This window comes from Sinocyclocheilus grahami, unplaced genomic scaffold, assembly GCF_001515645.1.
Source record: "Sinocyclocheilus grahami isolate Dianchi unplaced genomic scaffold, SAMN03320097.WGS_v1.1 scaffold57.1, whole genome shotgun sequence".
Taxonomy (NCBI): domain Eukaryota; kingdom Metazoa; phylum Chordata; class Actinopteri; order Cypriniformes; family Cyprinidae; genus Sinocyclocheilus; species Sinocyclocheilus grahami.
Genome location: NW_015505236.1, coordinates 1580495 through 1604586, shown reverse-complemented (window position 1 = coordinate 1604586; position 24092 = coordinate 1580495). Strand labels below are relative to the sequence as shown.

At 35.9% G+C, this 24092-nt stretch overlaps 1 protein-coding gene across 6 annotated transcripts in view; it reads left to right on the top strand.

Moving 5' to 3' along the window:
* Positions 1-15820, top strand: part of rhbdf1b (rhomboid 5 homolog 1b (Drosophila)) — a 35798-nt gene extending 19978 nt beyond the window's left edge. For 5 of the 6 annotated variants that reach the window (XM_016270566.1, XM_016270563.1, XM_016270565.1 and 2 more), the window contains 15 exons: positions 4861-5074; positions 5280-5486; positions 7127-7249; positions 7664-7827; positions 7915-8166; positions 8297-8408; positions 8493-8567; positions 9247-9408; positions 9486-9586; positions 9716-9779; positions 9866-9960; positions 13966-14041; positions 14251-14351; positions 14503-14656; positions 15271-15820. In XM_016270566.1, coding sequence (XP_016126052.1) covers positions 4861-5074; positions 5280-5486; positions 7127-7249; positions 7664-7827; positions 7915-8166; positions 8297-8408; positions 8493-8567; positions 9247-9408; positions 9486-9586; positions 9716-9779; positions 9866-9960; positions 13966-14041; positions 14251-14351; positions 14503-14656; positions 15271-15690 — 2320 coding nt within the window. In that variant the 3' untranslated portion in view covers positions 15691-15820. Of the gene's footprint in view, positions 1-213; positions 328-4860; positions 5075-5279; positions 5487-7126; positions 7250-7663; positions 7828-7914; positions 8167-8296; positions 8409-8492; positions 8568-9246; positions 9409-9485; positions 9587-9715; positions 9780-9865; positions 9961-13965; positions 14042-14250; positions 14352-14502; positions 14657-15270 lie in introns of all 6 variants that reach the window. The other variant, XM_016270561.1, reaches the window with a different exon arrangement.
* Positions 15821-24092: the final 8272 nt, after the last annotated feature.

The window sequence follows — 24092 nt, the reverse complement described above, 5'->3', positions numbered from 1 at the left end:
CCAGTATGATATAGAGTCTGTCCTCTTTGTTAACCTTCTTTCTACTGCTTTTCTTCTGCAATTAATATGATCCTGTCAGCTTCTTAAATGCAACTAATTTTTTATCCAGCTCTGCTTTTCTTCTGTAACTAAACTGGGTGCTTTTCTATCTTTTCTCTTTTCCCTTGTTTTCTCATCTGCCTTTCCTGATCCTCCTCACATCATCCCCTCCAGTCCCACAGGGAAGAGGGTACGCTTTGAGCAGATGAGCACCGTCCTGGTTAAAGGCCAGTGTTTCTCACGTCTGGAACCCCCCAGACGTCAGTCACTGCCTCAAATCGTCCTCAGGTACCGTGGAACCAATATAGACCCACTGAAGTCAAAATTCATAGAGTATGCAGTCAGATTAAACAGAGAGAATGCAGAGAGAATTTTTTTTTTCTCAATTTTTCCACATAGTTTAAAGTAATAATCCGTTTGGATCAGGCATTTGTTGTTGTCTTAACTCTTTTATTAAAACAAATTCATAAATTGTGGTTTTCAACAATATATGGAAATATTCAGACTTTTTAATCTTTTTTGCCCACGCTTAGTTTAAAGGGGTCATATGATGCTATTTTAAAGATCATTATTTGGTGTAACAGAATATTTTGACATGCTTTAATGTTCAAAAAACATTTAAAATAACATAGTACCTGGTCAGCCATAAAACTGTTGGAGCACACACAGACTCCTACACAAAGTTGAAAAAGAGCTCCTTTCTTTCTCTGCACAAAAACAAGAGCGCATCAAAGCCTTCACATCTGTGTCTATGGGTTTAGCTGTGTTTTAAGATAATCAACTGATAGTATATTGGCTCTTGAGTCCACCATGTGTCTGCCATCAAAGGAATATCTGAGCTGTGGGAGAAGAACATGTAATGACAGAAAGTGTTATTCACAATGCTGAAAAAACTGCTATGTGGGCCTCTTTCGGCTATTTTCAGCTCTGCCGCTTGTTGTGACTCATGCTTTATTAATGTAAACTTTGTTTTGCACAGGTTTGATGCCACTAGTATCGATTCACAGTGTTGCAGTGAGGGGTTTCTGGAGTCTTGGGGTTGTAAATGTGTCTCGTCTATATTCTGATTAATTCAGCTTTAGAAAAACTATATAAATAATGGTTATTTTAATTGCATTGACACTACACAACGCTAGTTTCTACAAGTAAGACATAAAATAAATAATTTATATAAGTTTTATACATCTAATAGTAATAGTGGGGAGAAAAAGATATGCTGTCATCTCAAATATTTCCACAGTTATGGTGTAAATATTACTATTTAAAATAAATGTATACAATTAAATTAAATTAATTACAAATATAAAAATGTATTTTTAGTAGCCATTATTCTAGTCTTCATTGTCACACGATCCTTCAAAAAATTTATTTACTGTGGATTTGGATCAATTTAATGCATCCTTGCTGAATAACAGTATTCATTTCTTTCAAAAATAAATAAATAAAAATAAAATTCATATACTGACCCCAAACTCTAGAATGGCAGTTTATATAATAGAAAGACAATATATTATTTATTTGGTGAATTCTTGAAAAAACATTACATGAAAACAATAATTTAGGAAACATCTTATCTTTATAATATTATGCTTCGTTTTATCTTACACAGTAGGTCCTTATACATAAAGATATAAAGCTGCCTATGTTTTATTAAGGGGTTCTTTATTTTTAGGGGTCCTGGCCATCACCATCAACAAACCCTTGCTTTATAGCAGGGTGTAATTGTACCATCTCCCCATTTAAATTCGGGACTCCACCTCTCTGTCATTGACAAAACTATCCACAAGTTAATTGATTCACTGTTCAGACTAATAACTGTTAAAAACCACTGATGTGCACGGTGCTTGTTGGGAATTGCATGTCAGATTGTGAGGGGGTTGAATGATGTTGAATTTCCTCCACCAGAGTTTTTGAAAGTAATTTGCAATGGACTGTTATAGAGGAGACTGTATTATTGTTTGAGGTGTGTGTGATTGAATGTGTGAGCAAGTGTGTGTGCTCTTATTTGACACTTATCTCATGTTTTGGCACGTTCCCTACCCTCTCTCTCTTTCTCTCTGTTTTCGGTCTTTCTTTTTTAGTCAGATGAGCTGGTATTTTACTGGGTGTTTACACACACTCCTCAAACACTATTTGAGTAGGCGGCAAGAGTAAAGTGGAGTTGCTGTCGGGATATGAATCACTGCTGTATGGTCTCAGACACATTAAGCGTTTAAGCAAGTACTGATCCTTCAGACTTACTTGGAGTGTAGCAGGTTTTCTGCCTGAACTCTGACATCAAGGAAATGTCTTGTTTGCCTCTCTGACATCATGTGATATAGGGGGTAGAAGGAAGGGCAAGTCAATATATTTCACTCCGTGTGAAGGCTTCTGTTCCCCCTCTACCTCAGACATGACCTTCCTTGCCTCCTGGGATGAGCTAGACAGGTAGGTCAAGGGATAGTTTTAATGATTCACAGTGTCTTTATGATTGATGTGGATTTTTTTTAATCAAATATTTGAGCTTTTGGATACGTTTGAGACTTTTTTTTAAAACAGTCAGCTTTTTAAACAGGTAGGACAGCTTTTTAATTTATTAGTTTAATTTGTTTTGTGAATGCATAAACTTGATTTTGGAAAGTGTTTGTACTTTTTAGTAGGGTTGTAAATTGGTGTGGTTTATGGTCTTGTTTGGTTTATAGATCATCTCAATGTGTCTGGTTTATTAATTGGTGAAGTATTTGGGTTTTTTCGGTTACACACCGCTATGGAATACTTGATTTTGATTGGTCAGTTGTATGTAGTATATTTGATCGTTGTCAGGTTTAGTTTTGATAGTTGTACCTTTATTAATTAATCTCACTAAATTTTGCTAGCTTTCTCCAAAAACAATTACTTATTTAATTTTACTTCTAAGGTCAATGAATCTTGTTTTAGTTTTTTAGTTTTTTTGGTGCATAGTAGTGCTATGCTTAGCAGTGATTTTTTTTCATCACCACATTGAGTGCTTACAGTTAAGGAGTTTGCAGTTATTCATTGGATAGCAGAACAGTTCAAGTTATTTTCTTGGTTGATTTTACTGAAAATATTCTTTCTCAAATCATTCCTCCAAAAAGAGGGTGACATTAAGCTGGTGACTCCCCCTCTGCTACCTTAAAAGGTCTTCCCTCAGCTGGCCTCCCTTGTAATGATGCACAACCGACTCTGTTATTACTACATGTCCTTTACTCTAAACACTGCTGATGTCCTCACTGTACTACCAGCATTTTGTCAGGTTTAGTTTTGATAGTTGTACCTTTATTAATTAATCTCACTAAATTTTGCTAGCTTTCTCCAAAAACAATTACTTATTTAATTTTACTTCTAAGGTCAATGAATCTTGTTTTAGTTTTTTCGTTTTTTTGGTGCATAGTAGTGCTATGCTTAGCAGTGATTTTTTTTCATCACCACATTGAGTGCTTACAGTTAAGGAGTTTGCAGTTATTCATTGGATAGCAGAACAGTTCAAGTTATTTTCTTGGTTGATTTTACTGAAAATATTCTTTCTCAAATCATTCCTCCAAAAAGAGGGTGACATTAAGCTGGTGACTCCCCCTCTGCTACCTTAAAAGGTCTTCCCTCAGCTGGCCTCCCTTGTAATGATGCACAACCGACTCTGTTATTACTACATGTCCTTTACTCTAAACACTGCTGATGTCCTCACTGTACTACCAGCATTTACACACACTTCAAACACTTGAAGACTCTGTCCAGGATTGTGTGTTAGGGGGTACACACTAATGTATTTTTGTCTTGTTTTCCAGTAAAGTAACATGTAAGCATCCTTAAAATAAGACCGGTTTGTTTGAGAAGCGATATTGCATAAGATATTAAGAGATTATTATATCTTTGAATTAAATGTATATCTAAACCCAGGGTTTTCAAATATTTTTGTCAGATGAACCCCTTAAAATCTTAGGGAGTAATTTTAAGTTTAAGTTAATATTTCAATAATTTAACTATATGTTTGTGCTTTTTGATGTTGGTTAATGCTCACGTGACCTGCAAGTGAACAGATTTTTTTTTTTAATTATTATTATACTTTTGTAATTAAATACTCTAATTATAAAAATGAAGTTATAAATGTATTATTTTTGTAAATTACACTTTAATTGTAAAATTAAACAAAATAAATGAATAAATAATTATGGACCCATATTTAATGAAATTGCTGCCATTGATTTGATAATAGCACTAAGCTATATCATGATTTCAGTTTTATTTTGATTAATTGTGCCACATTTCATTATTTTAATTTTACATTCAATGTAATTATAAGCATTTCATCAATTTTATTTTTCCGCCATTTGGGAAATCTTAAGCATAAATAAATTTAGTGAAAAAAAACAAAACAAATTTTTTTGATAAAAACAAAGATTTTGATTAACAAAATCTTAATTCAAAATCTGAAAACAAAATCTTATTTATTTTTTTACAGTTTTGTATCACAAGTTAATTTATTGTGTCTTATGAATGTTTTTATTTGTACTTTAAAACAAAACATAAATACAGAAAAAAATCATAGTATGATTTTATCATATTAAAAATTTGTTTTATCCATTGATGTTAGACACTCATGAATCTTTCTTTAGAAAAGAGTTAATTCACGAGATTGCAGTAGACCACGGTTGTTTTGGAGGTCTCAGGAGGTTAGTTCATTCAGAACCTCAGACATGTTTTGACTCTTTACTCAGATTACACAGTGGTTTTGATCATGTTTTTCCATTCTCTCACTTTGTACACATGGTGTAGTAAAACTGTTGTTTTTACTATTACTATAATTAACAATAAATGTGACTGCAGGGGCACAGCAGACTGGTTTGGGGTCAGCAATGATGTGGATGCCACTCAGAAATGGCAGCGGAAGAGCCTTCGTCACTGTACCCAGCGCTACGGCAAACTGAAGCCTCAGGTGATACGCGAAATGGACCTGCCCAGTCAAGACAATCTCTCCATGACCAGTACTGAGACCCCTCCTCCACTATACGTCCCCCCCTCACAGCATGGCATGCAGAGGGTAAGCTGGACACATACTGATCCCTTTATAATGGTGCAATCCAAAATAGCTTAAACTGTTCTATTTGAAACCACTTTGTTTCTATAAAACATTGGACTTCCATTAACATTTCCCATTAACATTTACTATGTGGTTTTGATGGTTTATGATACAGATGGGGTGATCGTGACTCACTGTTTAGGCTTTTTGTGGTTGCTGTCTGCAGATCGTAGACCCGCTGGCTCGGGGTCGAGCGTTCCGTAACGTAGAGGAAGTGGACGGTCTTAGTATACCTCAGACCCCCATCACCCCCTGTGCCGCTTCCCTGTGCTCCTTCACCAGCTCCCGCTCTGGCTTCAACCGACCCCCCCGTAGACGAAAGCGTGAGTCTGTCGCCAAAATGGGCTTCAGAGCGGCTGCTGCTCTGGTGAAGGTAAGAGCCGATTGATAGACAGCAATGTTGCATGTTGCGTCTGCCTCGAGTATGATTTATAACAGTGGTTCTCAACAAGGGGGCCGGGGCCCACTGAAGGGCCTCAGCAAACTTCCAAGGGGGACTTAAAATTATTTAATTATATATATACTAAAATTTAAAAAAATTTATTTCTTTTTTTCTCCTCAGTAAACATGTTTTTTTGTTAAACAACATACTGAAAGGGATAGTTCACCAAAAATGAAAATTTTGTCATTAATGAATCACCCTCATGTCGTTCCAAACCCGTAAGACCTTCATTCATCTTCGGAACACAAATTAATGTATTTTTGATGAAATCTGAGAGCTTTCTGACCCTGCACAGACCGCAACACAACTGACACGTTCAAGGCCCAGAAAGGTAGTGAGGACATTGTTAAAATGGTCCATGTGACAGTGGTTCAACCTTAATTTTATGAAGCTATGAGAATACTTTTTGGCACAAAGAAAATAATAATGACTTCATTCAACAATTTCTTCTCTTCGATGCACGTTCAAGAGAGTACCACGACTCATATAAAATATCTTAATTTGTGTTCCGATGAGGAACGAAGGCCTTACAGGTTTGAAACGACATGAGGGTGAGTAATTAATGACAGAATTACAATTTTGGGAAGAACTATTCCTTGAATCAGAATCTTGAATTTTCTGGAATCACAATTCATTTGAGTTATGATTTTTTTTTTTTTTTTTTATTTTTTAACATTCCCATTTTTATGTAAAAATATTAACATTCCCAGTTTTATGTTAATAAAAATGTTTGAAAATTGTCATAATTCAAGCAAATATCTTGCCCAATTTGGGTGGTCTTCAAGTCAAAAAGGTTGAGGACTACTGACTTCTACCATTTAGTTACATAGAACTGAATAGCTCCAAAAAACGATTTCATTTCCATGCTTTAGTTTTATTATCATCCCCCAGACATGAACACAACAAGTTCCCAGACAGGAACAAACAACGGGATAAAGCGACAGACTCAATTGCTGACATTTGCTGGGGGGAAAAAAAATCACCTTTTGATTTGAGTCAATAATCATTCTTTAAAATTCGGAAATCTCCTTTGAGCTCGAGCCCCTAATGTCAAAGTGATGTGAATGCCATTGGAACAAGGCATCGGACATCCAATAAATCCAGCCGTGGTGATTATCATAGATTACTTCAGAGGCTCACTTTGACGTCCTTGTAAAGATTGCAATAAATATTACCATCCCCCGTATAATCTGTTATGTAAAAGTTTATCTCTGGCTTGACTTGTTGGCTCTGGATTTGGCCCAGTTCCATTTAGTGCCTGAGCCCAGATGACCAGGCTATAGGCCGGGAACAACGCTAACAGATGGCTATGATAATTCCACTGGAATGTTCAGCTGTTAGTCTGATAGAATATTCTGGAGCAGGTTGAGGTAATCCCCTGCTTGGCCACAGAATCAGCACAGCTGCATTGGAAAGGACATTAGGATCTTACCCATTGTTTGAGATGTATAACATGAGTCCTATAATTTCACAGTTGTTATGTTCATTTCTATTCATTATATGAACACTGAGTATAGTTGTAAGCATGATGCTGTTTATGAGGACGATAGTAAAGATTACGGTGGTTTTAGGGACGCTCTCTGCGGGAAGGTGCCACTCGGCAAGTGCATTGGCGGAGTTTCGCCACAGCTAGTTTTCTGGATGAGGACACTGTGGATTTCCCAGATGAACTGGACACCTCCTTCTTTGCCAAGGTGAAAATAAATATAAAACCTGACGTTTACAACCCAGACCATTTCAGTGCTGCCACCTAGGGGTTGATATATGTAAAGTTTATTGCAAGTGATCTAATGAGTCATCATTTAAATTGTTGTTAAGCTGAAAGCTGTGTATGTGTATATATCTTAAGTCATTTTAATACTTCGCAACATTTCAATTTTTTGTTATTTCTTGTTATTTTAATGATTTCGTTTTTCAGTTAATATTCATATTTTACTGTTATCATTATTTACATTTCTGAAAACTATTTTTAATTTGTTTTTTTTTTTTACAATAACAACACTGGCTTGGTTAGGGAAAATGGCTGGGAAACAAAACCGTTATTATTTTTGTTGGACACTTAAATGAATCCATTGTATGTAACCAATGTAGCCATTCTGTCATTTTAGGATGGGCTTGCACATGAAGAGCTGTCCACATACGCAGACGAGGTGTTTGAGTCTCTTTCTGAAGCTGCCATTAAAGAAACTGATGCCAGTAGAGCTGGAGATGAGAGGGACCTGACAGGCAGTGCCCTAGAGAGGACAGAACTAGAGCGGAGCCATCTCATGCTGTGAGTCACATGCACACATGACAAACATGTTTGAGCTTTTAATATTATTCTGAATGCTTTTTAAGTGGACTCCCCATCTCTCTTCAGGCCTCTTGAGAGGGGATGGCGTAAGGGAAAGGATGGTGCTCTGATTCAGCCTAAAGTGCGATTACGGCAGGAAGTGGTGAGTGTGAGTGGTCAGCGGCGTGGACAGCGCATTACTGTGCCTGTTAAGAAACTCTTTGCCAAGGAGAAGCGTCCTTATGGTCTTGGCATGGTGGGCCGACTGACCAACCGCACCTACCGCAAACGCATTGACAGCTATGTCAAGAAACAGATAGAAGACATGAATGACCACAGGTATTAACAACAGTATTGTGGGTGGGAGCCTTTTTAAAATACGTGATATAGATGGTCTCTGGATATGTTTGAGATACTGAATTATAGGTGTCTGTACAGGGTGATGAATTGGTGTTTTTTTATCCCACAGGCCTTTCTTCACTTACTGGATCACCTTTGTCCATTTGTTGATTACCATATTGGCAGTTTCCATCTATGGCATTGCACCTGTGGGCTTTTCACAACATGAGACAGTTGATTCTGTTAGTAAAACCATGTGTATTTGGTTTTGTTACACTGTACTTCTTTTTAATATGGTGTGTAACAGGTTATGTCATCTGTTGTAGGTCTTGCGAAACAAAGGAGTTTATGAAAACGTCAAATTCATGCAGCAAGAAAATTTCTGGGTTGGACCAAGCTCGGTAAATATATATACATCACTTTATTTGTGTACATGGTCACTAAAAGCGAAAAAAGGAGTTGTTATAGAATACAGTTATGAAATGCCAAAAGTGATTATTTTAAAGTATTAAACTAAAAACGATAAGGCTTTTATCAAAGTATTTGCACATGTTGATAGATGTACCATGGTAAGGGGCCTTTATGGTTTATTTTCAAACTAATTGTTTTGCTACATCCATATTCAAATACAACAAATCTTTTTTTCAATCATAAACTTTAAAAGGAAAATGTGTAATATTTTGAACATGAATTATTAGGCTATAAAATACTGTTTTGAATAGTCTTGGATAAATAATGTTCTTAACTAATACTAAAACTGTTATAAATTATTTTGGTAAGTGAAATGAAGCTAAAATAATATAAAATAAAATCATTCAAAAAATAGTGAAATATTATCAATAATTAAAGTGTAAGCTTCTAAAATTACTCAAATTAAAACTTAAATAAAAATAAAGCTACATAGAAATATTTATAAATAAAAATAAACGCTAATTAAAAAAGTGTGGGGGAAAAATAAAAATTGAAAATATGAATAAATACTATTATAGTAAATAAATAATTCTAAAATAAAGTAGATTGAGTTTAGTATGTTCTCATTATGCTCTTGCCTAATATGCAGTTCTTGTTCCTGGCCTGCAGGAGGCGCTGATTCACCTCGGGGCTAAGTTCTCCCCCTGCATGCGTCAGGATCAGGAGGTGCACCACCTCATTCAGGAGAAGAAGAACATTGAGCGGCACTCGGCCTGCTGCGTCCGCAATGACCAATCAGGCTGCGTGCAGACCTCTCAGGAGGAGTGCTCGGTCAGTTCCTGTGTGACCTCACATATCGACATTAATGTCAACCTATTTTTACACAAATGTCCCTGTAATGTTCTCAGAGTACACTGGCATTATGGGTAAAGTGGCCTCAGCCCCCAAGTGCTCCATATCTGGAGGGGAAAGTGCGTCAGTATGGCTCTGTGTGCCATCAAGACCCCAGGTACAATTACCCTCTTTATTTTTTTACTCTTTAACCCTTTTACTCTTTAACCCTCTTTTGATTCTTTTACCCATTCTCATCGCCTGTGGATTTAATTATCTTATTTATTTACCACATTTATACCTTTAGGATTTGTCTGGAGCCTGCCTCAGTTACTCCTCATGAGTGGCCTGATGACATCACTAAGTGGCCGGTGAGTTTGCTACAGTGACCGGTGACCAACATGACCACAACATTTCATTTTTTTGCTTCAAAGTAATACTGTTTTTCCTCTCTCAGATATGCACCAGGTACAGCACAGGGAATCACACTAACCTGCCACACATTGATTGTGTCATCACTGGCAGACCCTGCTGTATCGGAACCAAAGGAAGGTGAGGATAACCTGCTGACACCCATTACGCCATGAGATACACTGTAAAAAGGCTTATCTTACTTAGTATTTTTGTCTTGTTTCTAGTTAAAATATCAAAAAATTCTTAAATCAAGATACATTTACTAGATTAGCAAAATGACATAAGATATTTAGTCTTTTTTTCATAAACAAGTAAAATTATCTGCCAGTGTGGTAAGTAAAATAATCTTGTTTTAAGAGTATTTTACATACCCCACTGGCAGATAATGTTACTTATTTTAAGCAAAATTCACTTAATTTAGATTTTTTTTCCCCCTCTCCGGAAACAAGACTAAATATCTTATGTCATTGTGCTAGTAAATTCATCTTGATTTAAAAAAATTTGGTAGCACTTTATTTTAAGGTGTCCTTGTTACATGTACTTACTATTATAATAACAATAAATTATGCCTAATTACATGTAAGTAACCCTAATACTAACCCTAACCATATAGCAAGTACATTTAGTTAATATTACTCAGTAGGCCTACTTAAATGTATAATTACTGTAACAAGGACACCTTAAAATAAAGTATAACCAGCAGTGTATTGCAGTGTATTAACAAGTGATTCACAACAAAGACTGATAACAGGGACAAATATAAATCCATAAAATTCTTTTAAGATATTTAAAAAAAAAAGACATTATCTTAAAGTGCCCCTATTATGGATTTTTGAAAATTACCTTTCATGCAGTGTGTAACACAGCTCTAAGTGAATGAAAACATCCTGCAAAGTTTTAAATCTGAAAGTGCACCATGTATAAAGTTATTGTCTCTCAAAAGAAAGAGTCGACTCTGAATCATTGAAACGAGTCGTTTTTAAAACGAATCCCAAGCCGTTTCATGTTGACCTCAACATAAAACATTAGCATATTGCACTCCCGCTTGTTGGTCTTTTCGGTTGGTCTGAATAAAAATGCAAATTCATTCTTTTCCACTAGGTGCCGCTTTTGGAGCGGTAAAATAGCGGTTTCCCGATAACGCTGTACACAAAGCAGCACTACGCTCACAAACACTGCCTTATCAGGCATTACAGGCATGATGAAATAAAAATGAGACCAATCGGACCAATCACCGCAGATTAGCGTCACGCAATGGAGGGGTTTGGAAAAATTAATCGTTGAGCAAATCATTGAGCAAAAATAAATGCATATTGTAAGACAATGAAAGTGTTTTTTGACCTTGCATGCATGTCAACCTGTTGTTGGGGACTCCCAAGACCAAAATATGAATCTTTCATTACCCATAATAGTGGCACTTTAATGGTAAACATCTAGTATAGCATATGAACTACTGTATTAATGTTTGGGCTTGTTTTTTTTGTGTGTTTTGGAGAGAAGTCTTTTATGCTCCCCAAGGCTGCCTTAATTTAATCAAAGACCGTAAAAACACTGATATTGTGAAATATTATTACAATTTAAAGGAACTGTTTTCTGATTTAATATATTTTAGAATTTAATTTATTCAAGCTGCATTTTCAGCAGCCATTTCTCCAGTCTTCAGTGTCAGATGACCTTCAGAAATCATTCTAATATGCTGATTTGATGCTCGAGAATAATTTCTTATCAGTGTTAAAAACATTTGTGCTGCTTTATATTTTTGTGGAAACTGTGATTAATTTTTTTCAAAAAAGGTTCACAAAAACAGTATTTTTATTGATAGAAATCGTTTGCAACATTGTAAGTGTCTTTGTTGTGTTCAGAATAATTTAAAAGTTTTGTATTCCAGCCTTTCCAGTCATTTTGATCAAAGTAATACATCCTAGTATTAATAATAAAAAAAAAGTACTCACCCCTAACTTTTGAAAGGTAGTTTGTGTTTCTTGCAAAAAATGTATTCTCTCTGAAAACATGAGTAGTTTTGAATGAGAAGGATGTTGTTGGACACCAGATGGTTACAGCATCTACTGGCGGGGGCTGACGAGGGTCATGCAGGAGCGGTATTAACATGAAGTGGTTTGACATCTTGTGGCATATGTCACAACAACTTGTCTTGTGTCAGTGGATTATGGCATGTGAAAAATTGTAGAACAAGATGCAGTATGTTGTGGCACCTTATATGCCGCTGCCTGCCGGCATATAGATGTGTAACACGCACTTAATGACAGACCGTTATTTATTCAATAGTATTGCTTTTAAACATACACTAAGCCAACAATAACTGAGTTCATTTTGTCCTGTTGTATATATTATTACTGAGTGACCTTATATTGTAATATGTTCGTATTAGCCTAGTTTCTCCAAAAATAAATGGCTTCTGCTGTGACTACATTAGGGTGATGGATTATATCTCAATATGTCAATCTTTTATCAAGCATTACTTAATTGACCTTAGCTGCACAAAACCACCCAAAAAAAAAAACCCACAACCATTATTATTGTGTCTCAGTTGTATCGATATAGCTGCCAACTCCTAAAGTCACGTGTCAGTCACTACTGGATGTGCCACAACATTATTCATCATGTTCTGTTATTCTCATGGGCAAATGCCACAATGCACTGACACACAACACAAGATTTAGTGACATATGCCACAAACCACTGAAATGTGTTTATGGCTTCTGTGCATATGATGCTATGCAACTTCATTTTAATACTGTCTCTCGGGCCATGCTAACCAGCCAAGTCTTGACCCCTTGCTTATGACATAAATGTTAGATAAATGTAAAAATGGAAAGTCTCATCTAGTAATAAGTCAAGTGTCAGTCAAGCTCTATCAGATGGTTTAGGTATTAAGATCATGAGAAACGTGTTCAAAATCATACAACAGTTGCAAACTTTTGACTGGTAGTGTATCTCATATGTATATATTGCATATTTAGTGTTTATTGTGTCCTTTGGAAATCAAATTCCTTAAAGGAGTCATATGATGCGATTTCAAGTTTTCCTTTCTCTTTGGAGTGTTACAAGCTGATTGTGCATAGATAAGATCCCTGAAGTTGCAGAGACTAAAGTCTCAAAACCAAAGAGATATTCTTTATCAAAGTTAAGACTCTGCCACGCCCCCCTAAAACGGCTCATTCTAACACGCCCCCACATATCTACCTCACTTTGTGGAAATATTTGCATAATGCCGCCCAAATGTTCACGCAAAGAAAGAAGGTGTGGTTTCAGTAACTGCAGTTAGTGTTGAAGCAGCCATGTCAGGGAGACGCTGTGTGTTTCTAGGCGAAAGCACAGAAACAATCACAATGCACTGGGTCAGCTGGCCAATCAGAGCAGACTGCGCTTGTCGGAAGCAGGGACTTTGTAGAAAACGAAACGTTTGAGAGAGGCGGGGCATAGAGGACCTACAATAATGTACAGTATTTGAAAAATAATGTGTTTTTTGAACATTTACGGATGTCAACATATTCTGTTACACCAAATACACAAAATAATGATCTTTAAAAAAGCATCATATGACCCCTTTAAGGGGTAGTTTACCCAAAAATGTAATTTACTCACCCTTACGTCGTGGGCTTTGGTTAATCTTAGAAACACAAATGAATATATTTTTAGTTTCTGTCCATTGAAAGTAGCCAAAACGTAGATCCAAAAAGGCTACAAATGTGTCGTAAAATGGATCCGTATGAATTGAAAGGTCTAATCAAAGTCTTGCGAAGAGATATAATCACTTTATATGAGGAACAGAATACATTTCTGTTCTGGAAGGTCAGAAGTTACGCACTCACAGGCTTCTGTGTTTACCATATGAGATTTGCTCTGTTATTGAGTTTATATGTGCATAAAAGCCTAAATGAAATCTGTTCATCATAAGAAATGACCACACTGCACCTCTTCAAAAGATTTGGATCAAACCTTGATTCATATGGATTCATTATAATCATTTTGGACCTTTTAAGTTTTGGTTACCTGGACTATCAATGGTGTTTCCAAGATTACGTCTTATGGGTTTGGAATGACGTGAGGGTGAGTAAACACTAACAGAATTTTCAGTTATGGGTGAACTATCCCTTTAAATGTGAATTGTGATTTGCACAGGTGTGAGATTACATCAAGAGAGTACTGTGACTTCATGAAGGGATACTTTCATGAGGAGGCCACACTGTGTTCCCAGGTCAGTGAGCATTTTACCTGTTGACATATAAGTATAGATCTATACATTCTGTTCATTTGTTATGAGGAGCAGTAGTGCAGGTTTATGAATTGCCAGCAGGGGGTGTAAAGACCTTCAGCTGTACCAGTGTCTGTAATTCGAGTGTACTGTCCTTTAGCTATAAATTGTAATTTGTGTAATTATGGATTAAACTGATTATCTGGTCTCAGGTTCATTGCATGGATGATGTGTGTGGCCTCCTGCCGTTCCTGAACCCAGAGATCCCAGACCAGTTCTATCGGCTCTGGCTCTCTCTCTTCCTGCATGCTGGGTGAGTAGGAAGCGTGATCCGTTGCAGGGGGCCTATTGTGAATTTCGCAATAAATAAAATGCAGTGTCAGATTACTTATCCTGACTGCTCTTTCTTGACAAAGGTAAAGCTGTGTTTGATTAATGGCGTAAGTCTCTTCCTGTCTCTGCAGGATTCTGCACTGCCTGGTGTCTGTGTGCTTCCAGATGACCATTTTGAGAGATTTGGAGAAGCTAGCGGGCTGGCTGAGAATCTCCATTATCTATATCCTCAGTGGGATTACAGGAAACCTTGCCAGTGCCATCTTCTTACCGTACAGAGCAGAGGTACAGGACGACTGAGTCTGGATCAGGGCTCTTAAACTCCTCACGTTCAGTAATGAAATCATTAAATCCAACCTGCATATCATTTCTTACTCTTTGCATTGACCTTTATTGTTAAGTAATTTTCCTAAAGATTTTAATACAGCATATACATTTTAAAAAAATTGCTTATTACAGGCCTAAAACACAGATGTCAACGTGCATTTGTAACCTAGATGAAAACAACTCTGATCAGTTGAAAATTTAACGCATGTGCTGATACAATTGCTGTGTTTTAAATTGCGTAATTAGTATGAACTGCATTTGATGGCTTACTTGCTTCTTGACTGCTAATAATGTATGTTGTATGTATATAATCCACCATGTTGGAATTGGCATGTGATCTATGATGTCTGTTGAGTCACTGAAACACATGGCATAGTAAATTCTCAATCGGATACACATTTGGCAGAAGTAGAAATTCACCCTGGCTTTTTCACATGCTATATAGTAGCGAAGTAGACATACTCGGATGCCTAACCACCTAGTTAGCATCCCCCAGGTTATTTGAGTTTCAGACTACTGGTCTATGTGGATAAAACATGATAGTAACTGCTCCTCTATTCTTCTAATGCCAGGTGGGTCCGGCTGGTTCTCAATTTGGCATCCTGGCCTGTCTGTTTGTGGAGCTGTTCCAGAGCTGGCAGATCTTGGCACGGCCATGGTGGGCCTTCATCAAGCTCTCATGCATCGTGCTGTTCCTCTTCGCCTTCGGCCTGCTGCCCTGGATAGATAATTTCGCCCACATCTGTGGCTTTGTCTCAGGCTTCTTCCTTTCCTTCGCCTTCCTGCCCTACATCAGCTTCGGCCGAATGGACATGTACCGCAAACGTTTGCAGATTCTAGTGGCGCTTACTCTTTTCCTGGGCATCTTCTCCAGCTTCGTTGTACTCTTCTACGTTTACCCCGTCAAGTGTGAGTGGTGTGAGCTTCTCACCTGCATCCCGCTGACAGACAAGTTCTGTGAAAAATACGACCTCAATGCTCACCTCCACTGAGGCCTTGCAGAAGAAGGGCTAGAATGGAGAACAGTTGGACACCAACTTAATCTTTCTGCAGGCCTGGAATGATTTGATTACAGATTCTTTGACTTACAACATACAATCTTTTTATATAATGTACTTTCTAAAGAAGGTTTTATTGTTTTTAATTTCTCCAGCTCAGAGAAGAGCCCACCCCAGGAGGGAACAATAATAATTATGTCAGTCGTGCCTTTTCACTCAGTACCAGCTACTGCCATATCCTACAAGATCAGAGCACTTTTGAGGCCAACCTGTGTGTAGTGCTACTACAGTGGTAATGTTTGGTAGTGTTTTAGCTACCTGATAACATGTAACACAAAATACAATGTGACAAAATCTCTAAGTCTGCCTTCATTTTTTTTCTCGTCTTTTTTGTTCCTTAAAATAGTAGGATATTGTGAGTTTATTTGCATAGGGACAATACAAAAAACATAATTTTAATTAAAAGACTAACAAATGATGCTCATTTGCATCTCAAATAGTGCTTTAAGGAAGGCACTGCACCCAACTCAATGTCTGTTCCAAATAGGAAGCAGTATAATTATGCTGTCTTATAGGGGAGGATCACTGTGTTCTTTGTGGAAGAAGCAATCCCATAATGACTTGCAATAAGCTCATTTCTGTGCTAAAATTCATTTGATACTAAAATGTTAACAATCAAGTACAAAAAGTAAAATAATCATAGATACATTTATTAAATCTAATCATTAAAACATAGAGGAGCGATTAACACTAATAAAAACATATAATGTTTATTATATTATTATATATTTATAATATTAAATAGCACAACCATTTCCAACATGGATAATAATAAGAAATGTTTAGTAAACACCAAATCATTATATGAACGATTTCTGAAGAATCATGTGATACTGAAGACTGAGTAATGGCTGTTGAAAACTCATCTTTGAAATAAATTACATTAAAATTACATCAAAAGCAATACAATTGTAATCAAATAAATGCAGCACTGAGCTTTTTTCTTTTTTTTTTTTTCTTTTTTCAAACAAACAAGAAAAATCTTACCAACCTCACACTTTTGAATGGTATTATTTATAAAATAAACTTACAGACTAGTAAATAGGTTTTTATGAAAATAAGTATGCCTTTATAAGTAATAATAATCTTTATTTTAAGGTCCAGTTCTCACTGTTAACTAACTATTAAGTACAACCTTTGCTTCAATAAACTCTTAATTTCTATTTATTAATAGTTAGTAAGGTAGTTGTTAAGTTTAGGTATTGGGCATTAAGAATGTATAAAATGGTCATACAGAATATGTGCTTTATACGTACTAATAAACAGCCAATATGCTAGTAAGTAACACGCATGCTAATAAGCAACTAGTTCATATTGAGAATTGGTTCCTATGCTAGTGCTACCGAATAATAATTTTTGAGGGTTATTGGCATTAAAAATAAAAAAATAGTGTTGTAGTGTTAGCTTAGCAAAATGCTAATGACAAAGTCTATTGAAATCAATTGTGAGTCTTGCCTCTGTTCACTTTGTGGAAACCGCATCATTTGTAAGTGTTGCTGGATCAAAAGGATGCTCCCTTAGAAGGAAGTTGTCTGTTTACACAGTAGACAGCAATTCAACTCACTATGTTTTGTAGAAGAGTCATAATGAATTTGATTGTGTTGATATGAATGGAAACTACATGTCACATCTAAACTGTCCTCAGCTGAGTATCAAAATAGTATAGCCTATTAGAGATATACTAATAAATGAATTTCCATTTGGCAAGAAACGTGGTTTTACGGACCCAGAGCCCTGCCACGTGCACACACACGTCTGTTCTTCAGACAGCTGCATGTGTTTGCATACTCATCTGTGACAGAGGATGATTGGCCCGGGTCTCAGAGCAGCTCTTTGTGCCGTAAGTGTGTGGGGGAGGTTCACGGTTTGCCCGTGCCACCCTGCCTGCCATCATCCTGAAGGATCTGCGGGAGTCTGGAGAGCGCTTCACTGCATTAATGGAGCTCCATCTTCACGGTCCAATGTTTCTCCTCCACCTCCTGTAAAAAATTTTTTTTTAAAAACAAGAGAAAAATGCTTCTCTATTGTGAGCTATTCTAATTACAAGTCTCCCATCCCCCGTTTCCCTAATGTAGCAAACACAACAAGCAAACCCAGTGTTAGTTTAGCCGAGATGGTAATTAAAATCTAACTAATTAATGTGTGCGTTGGGCTCTGGACTCAAGTGCTCTTCCGCTGCTGTTCACAAACAGAGCCACTGTGGCTTAAAGTCTTAGATCTGTCACAAGGAACAGTTCCCAGCATTCCATGTCATCATATGCGTTTTTAACTTCTTCGCTGACCCGTCTGCTCCTTCCCTGATTCTGATAAGGACAAAGGAGCAGCTGAGGGAAGCACTGCAATCAGATCTTTTTAGCAGCCCTATACATCAAGCCCCACACAGGCACTTGAGAGGAAATTAGCCATCTCTCCCCCAGCCCCCAGCCTCTCCGTCCACTGGCCTATAGAGATGGTAATTTTAGGGTAAGAGGGCCATATCGCAAATCATTGATCAGAATCAAATCAGCATGCAGGGGGATCCTCTAATCCGGCTACTTCAGTTGTGCATAACAGCTATTTGCTGATTAGCGGGCTGCTCGAGAATATTCGAGATACAGTGCCGTGACGTCTCTCTCCATCAATCCCTCTCGCTAATCTCCTTGATTTCTGTTTTAGTACATCCTCATCTGTTTTTTCAATAGTACTTCTTCAATTGACTCCAGGAACAAAATATGAATATAGGGGTCTTTCGGTCATATTTAAGCATATAATACAGTAAGGTTCAAAAGTCTCTTTCTCTTATTCAATATCTTTTAGATTCATTACAAATCCACAATTACAGCTCCACAAGTTCATCTGAAACCTGATGATCATGTTCTCCAGCATGACTTGAACTGATCCTTAAACCATCTTGTGCTTCAAAACAAGCAAAAACATCAGAACTTTTGCATGGAGTTCATATAGTATCACAATTGCTTCTTCATTTTCAATTGTTCATAACTCATAAAAAAGCTAATACTAGATTTTGCATCACAAAATGTACGGTCTACGGTGTACGGGGTCTTATGGCACAAAATGCCACTAAACTAGACAAAAATGCAACTGCACAAACAAATTAAATCTATTGCATCTATTGCTAACAAAGTGAAAATTAATAGAAAGTGTCGATTGCGGCATTAGATTAAGATCTGCTCATGTTGCATCGTATTTCATTTTAGCGTTTTTACAGTTTTGCGCATTATAACCAATCACACAATTCTGTTGAGCTTAGGAATGTAATGGCCAATCAGAGGCGTTCAGATGAGTCATCGCTGAAACTCATCAGCTTTGTTGAGTGCGCGCGCGTTCGTTGACTGAAATCCGGACTCTTGCGAATTCTCTCATCATAAACAACAAAGCGCAGATGTACATACACTGTAAGTAAGAGATTAATTTCGCAGTGTAGACAGCTTCAGTGATTATAACAACAGTTTTTTTTTTTTTGAGAGTGCTTAAACTTCTAATGTTTTAATTAAATTGTAATCACGTTAAATACAAATTCAGTCCATTTAAACATATTTTATTAGCCTACATGACACCCATGTCTGGTTCTTGCCTAAAAAGACATGATGTTTGTATTTAATAGATTTGGCTGCTTTTAGCCTTACCCTGGAGTTGGTTCACCCTCCACCTATGGACCCCACTATGTATTAGACCAGTAATTCTCAACCTTTTTGACTTTAAGGCCCCCAGTTGTCCAACACAATTTTCAAAGGCACCTCATAAATCACTAATTCTGCTAAATCTAATTTTAATAATGATTTAAGTCATCCTGAGGCCTTCTAGTGGGTCCTTGGTCCCCTGGTTGAGAACCACTGTATTAGACTGCATAAAGATGTCTCATAAAGATGGCCTGGCTGAATATAAACGTTTACCAGATTTAACAGTTGACCCCTTCGGTCAGAAAGGGGACATTTTTTTCTTTTAGCTGTTGACAGATTAACCACACTTCTGATCAGTGAAATGAGACATCCTTGCAGTGCTGTAGACCGAGGCAGGATGTGTTTTTACTGAAATACAAACACCGAACCAATTCTTGGCTTGACCTCTTCTTGCATCTGTGGCATAGTGGTTATCACATGCTTCAGTCATGTTAAGCTGTGGTGCAGCTGGTCGCTATTTCAAGTATTTTTCTTTCCTGTCAACTCAAGACTTTTTCCTAAGACTTTTTTTCCCAATAAAATATCCAAAAATTTATTTCAGAATTAGAGCTGCACCAATATTAAAATTCTGCTTCATAAACCAATAATCATGGTATGGCATGTAATTTTTACAAGCAATTTTGCCTTTCTGAATTGCAAATGAAAAATCTTGGAAACACTTTATAATTATAATGCATTATAATTATTCATAATGTGTGTTTTAATACATTATATCTTGTCGTAAATAATTATAACCTAATTTAAAATGCATAGTGTAACAATGAATTGATAAGTGTTATAATGTATTAACTTTGGTTACAATTATTCATGAGATTGTAGAATGCAATCTTGTAAGGTGCATTACAAGGCATAATTAATGCATTAAAACTACTTTTATAATGCATCATACATAAAGGCTTTAAGTAAAGTGTTACCCAAAACTCAAAACTGCAATCAATCGTTTTATGCCCTAAATTTGAGCATCACAACATTAAAATGTACAGTATGAAAAAAATTACTGTTATGATTATTTCTAAAGAAATGTACCTTTTTTTTTTTAAATGCACACTCGATGAGACTTTGACGTGACTTGGTTATATTATATTATATTATAGATATTTAAAATGTTTGAAAAGTCTCTTATGCTCTCCAAGTCAGCTTTTATTTGATAAAGCCAGTAATTATTCTCACAGTATAACAAGATAGTAATATTATATGCATTTTTTGTCTTAATAATTACAAATAAAACACATAAAATTTGAATTTAATCAAGTTAATTTGAGCATCACAACATTAAATTGTACAGTATGAAAAATGGATATTCATGTTGAGATTTCCTAAACATTACATTCAACAATGGGGTTATTAAATTATTAGTGTTTTAAAGATTAACTCCTAAATGATGGTAAAGGTACATGTAAAAAGAGAGGAAATGAGCATGCACAATTAAATATTCAATAGCTACCAAAACCGATATAAAAAATACATTTATCAGCCGATGACCAATATGGTGCCATTATACAACGCATCTCTAGCTGTAAGTTATGTTCCAGCAGTGCTGTGATGGGGATGATAAACAGCAGTGTGTGCTGTACCTCCATCTGATCAGGCGGAGGAGTCATACTGCAGGCTGAGGGGTAGAAGGATGGGGGTGGGTGCTGAAAGCCGATTCTGAAACAGGAACCTGGCAGCTGCGCAGCAGGTGGTCAGTGGCAGGCTGTCTTTCCTCATTGTCCCTCAGATGAGCACGTAGGCCACAGCAGACCCCCAGAGCCACTGCTGCAGGTCAGGGGCTTACAGGTGAACGAGCTGGGGGGAGGGGAGCTGGATGGATACCACGCACCTGCTTCAGACGCCGCAGTCATGGCTCAGTGGAGAGAGAGGAGCCCCTGGTCGCAAAATGTGGCCTATCTGCCACCTGTGCTGTGCCCCCGTCATTTTAGAGGGGCCGAGAGGCATCAGGTAGATTAATTTAAAGGGTGATCTGTCAAAACACGCTAAATACAGTCCATTGACCTCACTGTGAATCTTTTTATTATCTAGTGACGTAATTAAAACCAATGAAAGTGATTGAAACCTCAATTAATTAGATTTTTTTATAGCAAGCACTCATTATGAATGCCATTTAGGTTTATGATGGTTTATGGTTGTCCTTCACGGGTGTTTACAAAGTCATGAAAGAAGGACAATGTAAACAGCTCAAATTATAGTTCAGGAAGAAGATAACTACGTGCAAAAAAGACAGTAGTAACAAATAAACACACACACACACACAAACACAAAACATGAAATCGGTTAGTGTTGCAATTATCTGAGGCAATGTAAACGTATTTTAAACATATCAGAACTTTGTGACTTCGTTATAGTGCATTAATATAATTTATGTTATTATATTATGTTATAATAATAAGTGAGTGGTGTGCCGTATACATTACTATTCAAAAGTTTGACATTACATTGATTTTTTTAATTGATTGACAGGCTTTATTAATCCCACACTGGATTAATGTTTTATAGAGAAGTCTCTTATTCTCACCATGGCTGCATTTATTAGATTAAAAATAAAGCAAAACGGTAATATTGTGAAATATTATTGCAATTTAAATGTACACTTTTCAGTTTTAATATATATTTTAAAATGTACTTTATTCATGTAATGGGAATTTTCAGCATTTGAAATGTCTTTATTGTCCCTTTTGATCAGCTTAATGTGTCCTTGCATAATAAAAGTCATTTTATTTTATAAATAAAATAAAACTTTTAAATAGTAGTGTACTTTGCAGCTGGAAAGTGAATAAACATCAAATGGAAATGGAACGAAAAAAAGTGCAATTTGGACACTGGGGACATTGTTGAGAAGAAAAAAAACAAGGGTTGACGAGTTGCAACCCTTTTATTAACAATCACAACTGTTTCTATTTAACATTTACGGTTCATTCTGTGTGACAGCCCTGTCGGTTCAGTGTTTCAACAGTTAACCGTCTTGCTTTCCATCTCTTTTGGTTCTTTAATTTGCCTACTCAGCTGTCAGATCCAGGCCTCAGGCTGTGATGGCTCTGTCTCCCCCAGCAGCACTGATCCTCAACCCTTCATTCTTGGCTCCACAGCCCTCTGTTTGTAAATTACATTTCTGCTAGTTAGTGACGAGTTTAACAAGCTCCTCTAAGCCCACACATTGCCCTCTCGAATAAAAATGAGTGACCTCAACGTAGCAGATGTACAGCTGGTCATCAGTACTCATACAGCCAAACTGATGATTGTTTATATTCATCCAATTATCCATACACATATTATGACAATTGCCTCTAGAAAACACGCATTAAATATTTGACAAGCAAATATGTATGCAAATATCAGACCACTGTTTACCAACCAGGGCTACATCATTTTTTTTTTTTTTACTCAATTAATTTTTAAGGAAAGAAAAGAATATGTTGATCCAATATGACTTTTTATGACTGAAATGGATACAGAATGCTTGTAAGGGTCTGATAACTGAATATACAGAACTCATTATTAATTATTGTTTAATTTAAATAATAATTATATATATATTATAATATACACCATAATTATACATTATTATTATTAACTGTACTGTTTGTAATAATATATTATTTTGACTCATGTTTATTATATAATGTTATTTATAATTATTATATAATATTAATTATCTTATTAATGACAATAAACATATCTATCTATCTATCTATCTATATACATGTGTGTGTGTATATATATATATATGTTTTGTGATCAAAATGTTACTGATTTAGTATATAATACATATATTTTAAATTATAATATTTTATACCTTTGTGTTAGAATATCTGTGCTTGTTTTTAACCCACAATTTTTGACACACTGAATATACATTTGTGGTATTACTGATAATTTAGAATTTTATCAAAATATCAAAATAATGATTGTTATATAATTATTATAATATACACCATAATTAATGATATACACTATAATTATACACTATTATTGTTATTATTATAATTATTATCAACTGTACTGTTAATAATTATAATATCGATTCATATATTATTCTATAATATTTATTATATCATAAAATAATAAATAATGAAATGCATAAAGTTCGTACATTTTCTTATTAATAATGACAATAAAAATATCAATATTAATCATATATATACAGTCAAACCAAAATGTATTCAGACACCTTCAACATTTCTCACATTATCACAGTTTATTTGCAATAGTTAAGAAAATGGTAATAAAATATGACAAGAACTCAGAGTTAAACTGTGTCAGAACAAATCTTGATAATGTCAGATAACTTTGATAGAAGGGAATGTAATGAATTAGACTGAGTAGCTGTCAGAAGTCAGCTGTTACATTTAAGTACTCAATAAGATAATAAAAATTTAGGTCAACCAATTACCAAGCAATGCTTAATTTTGTTCAGTCTGTGGTGTAAAAAGGTCACATTAGCAATTAAAGAAAAGCACTTAAGCAAAACATGGTCAGGTCAAAGTGAAAGAATAATTTTTGTTCCCAAACGTTTTATCAATTTTACTGGTAGTCCACTGTATGAAGAATTTTTGAGTATAATATGTCACAGTTTACTTTATTTTGCTGTCCTTACTTACATAAATGAACTATAGTGCCCTGAACCCACTAGTAAAAGGATATCAGAAAATATATCTG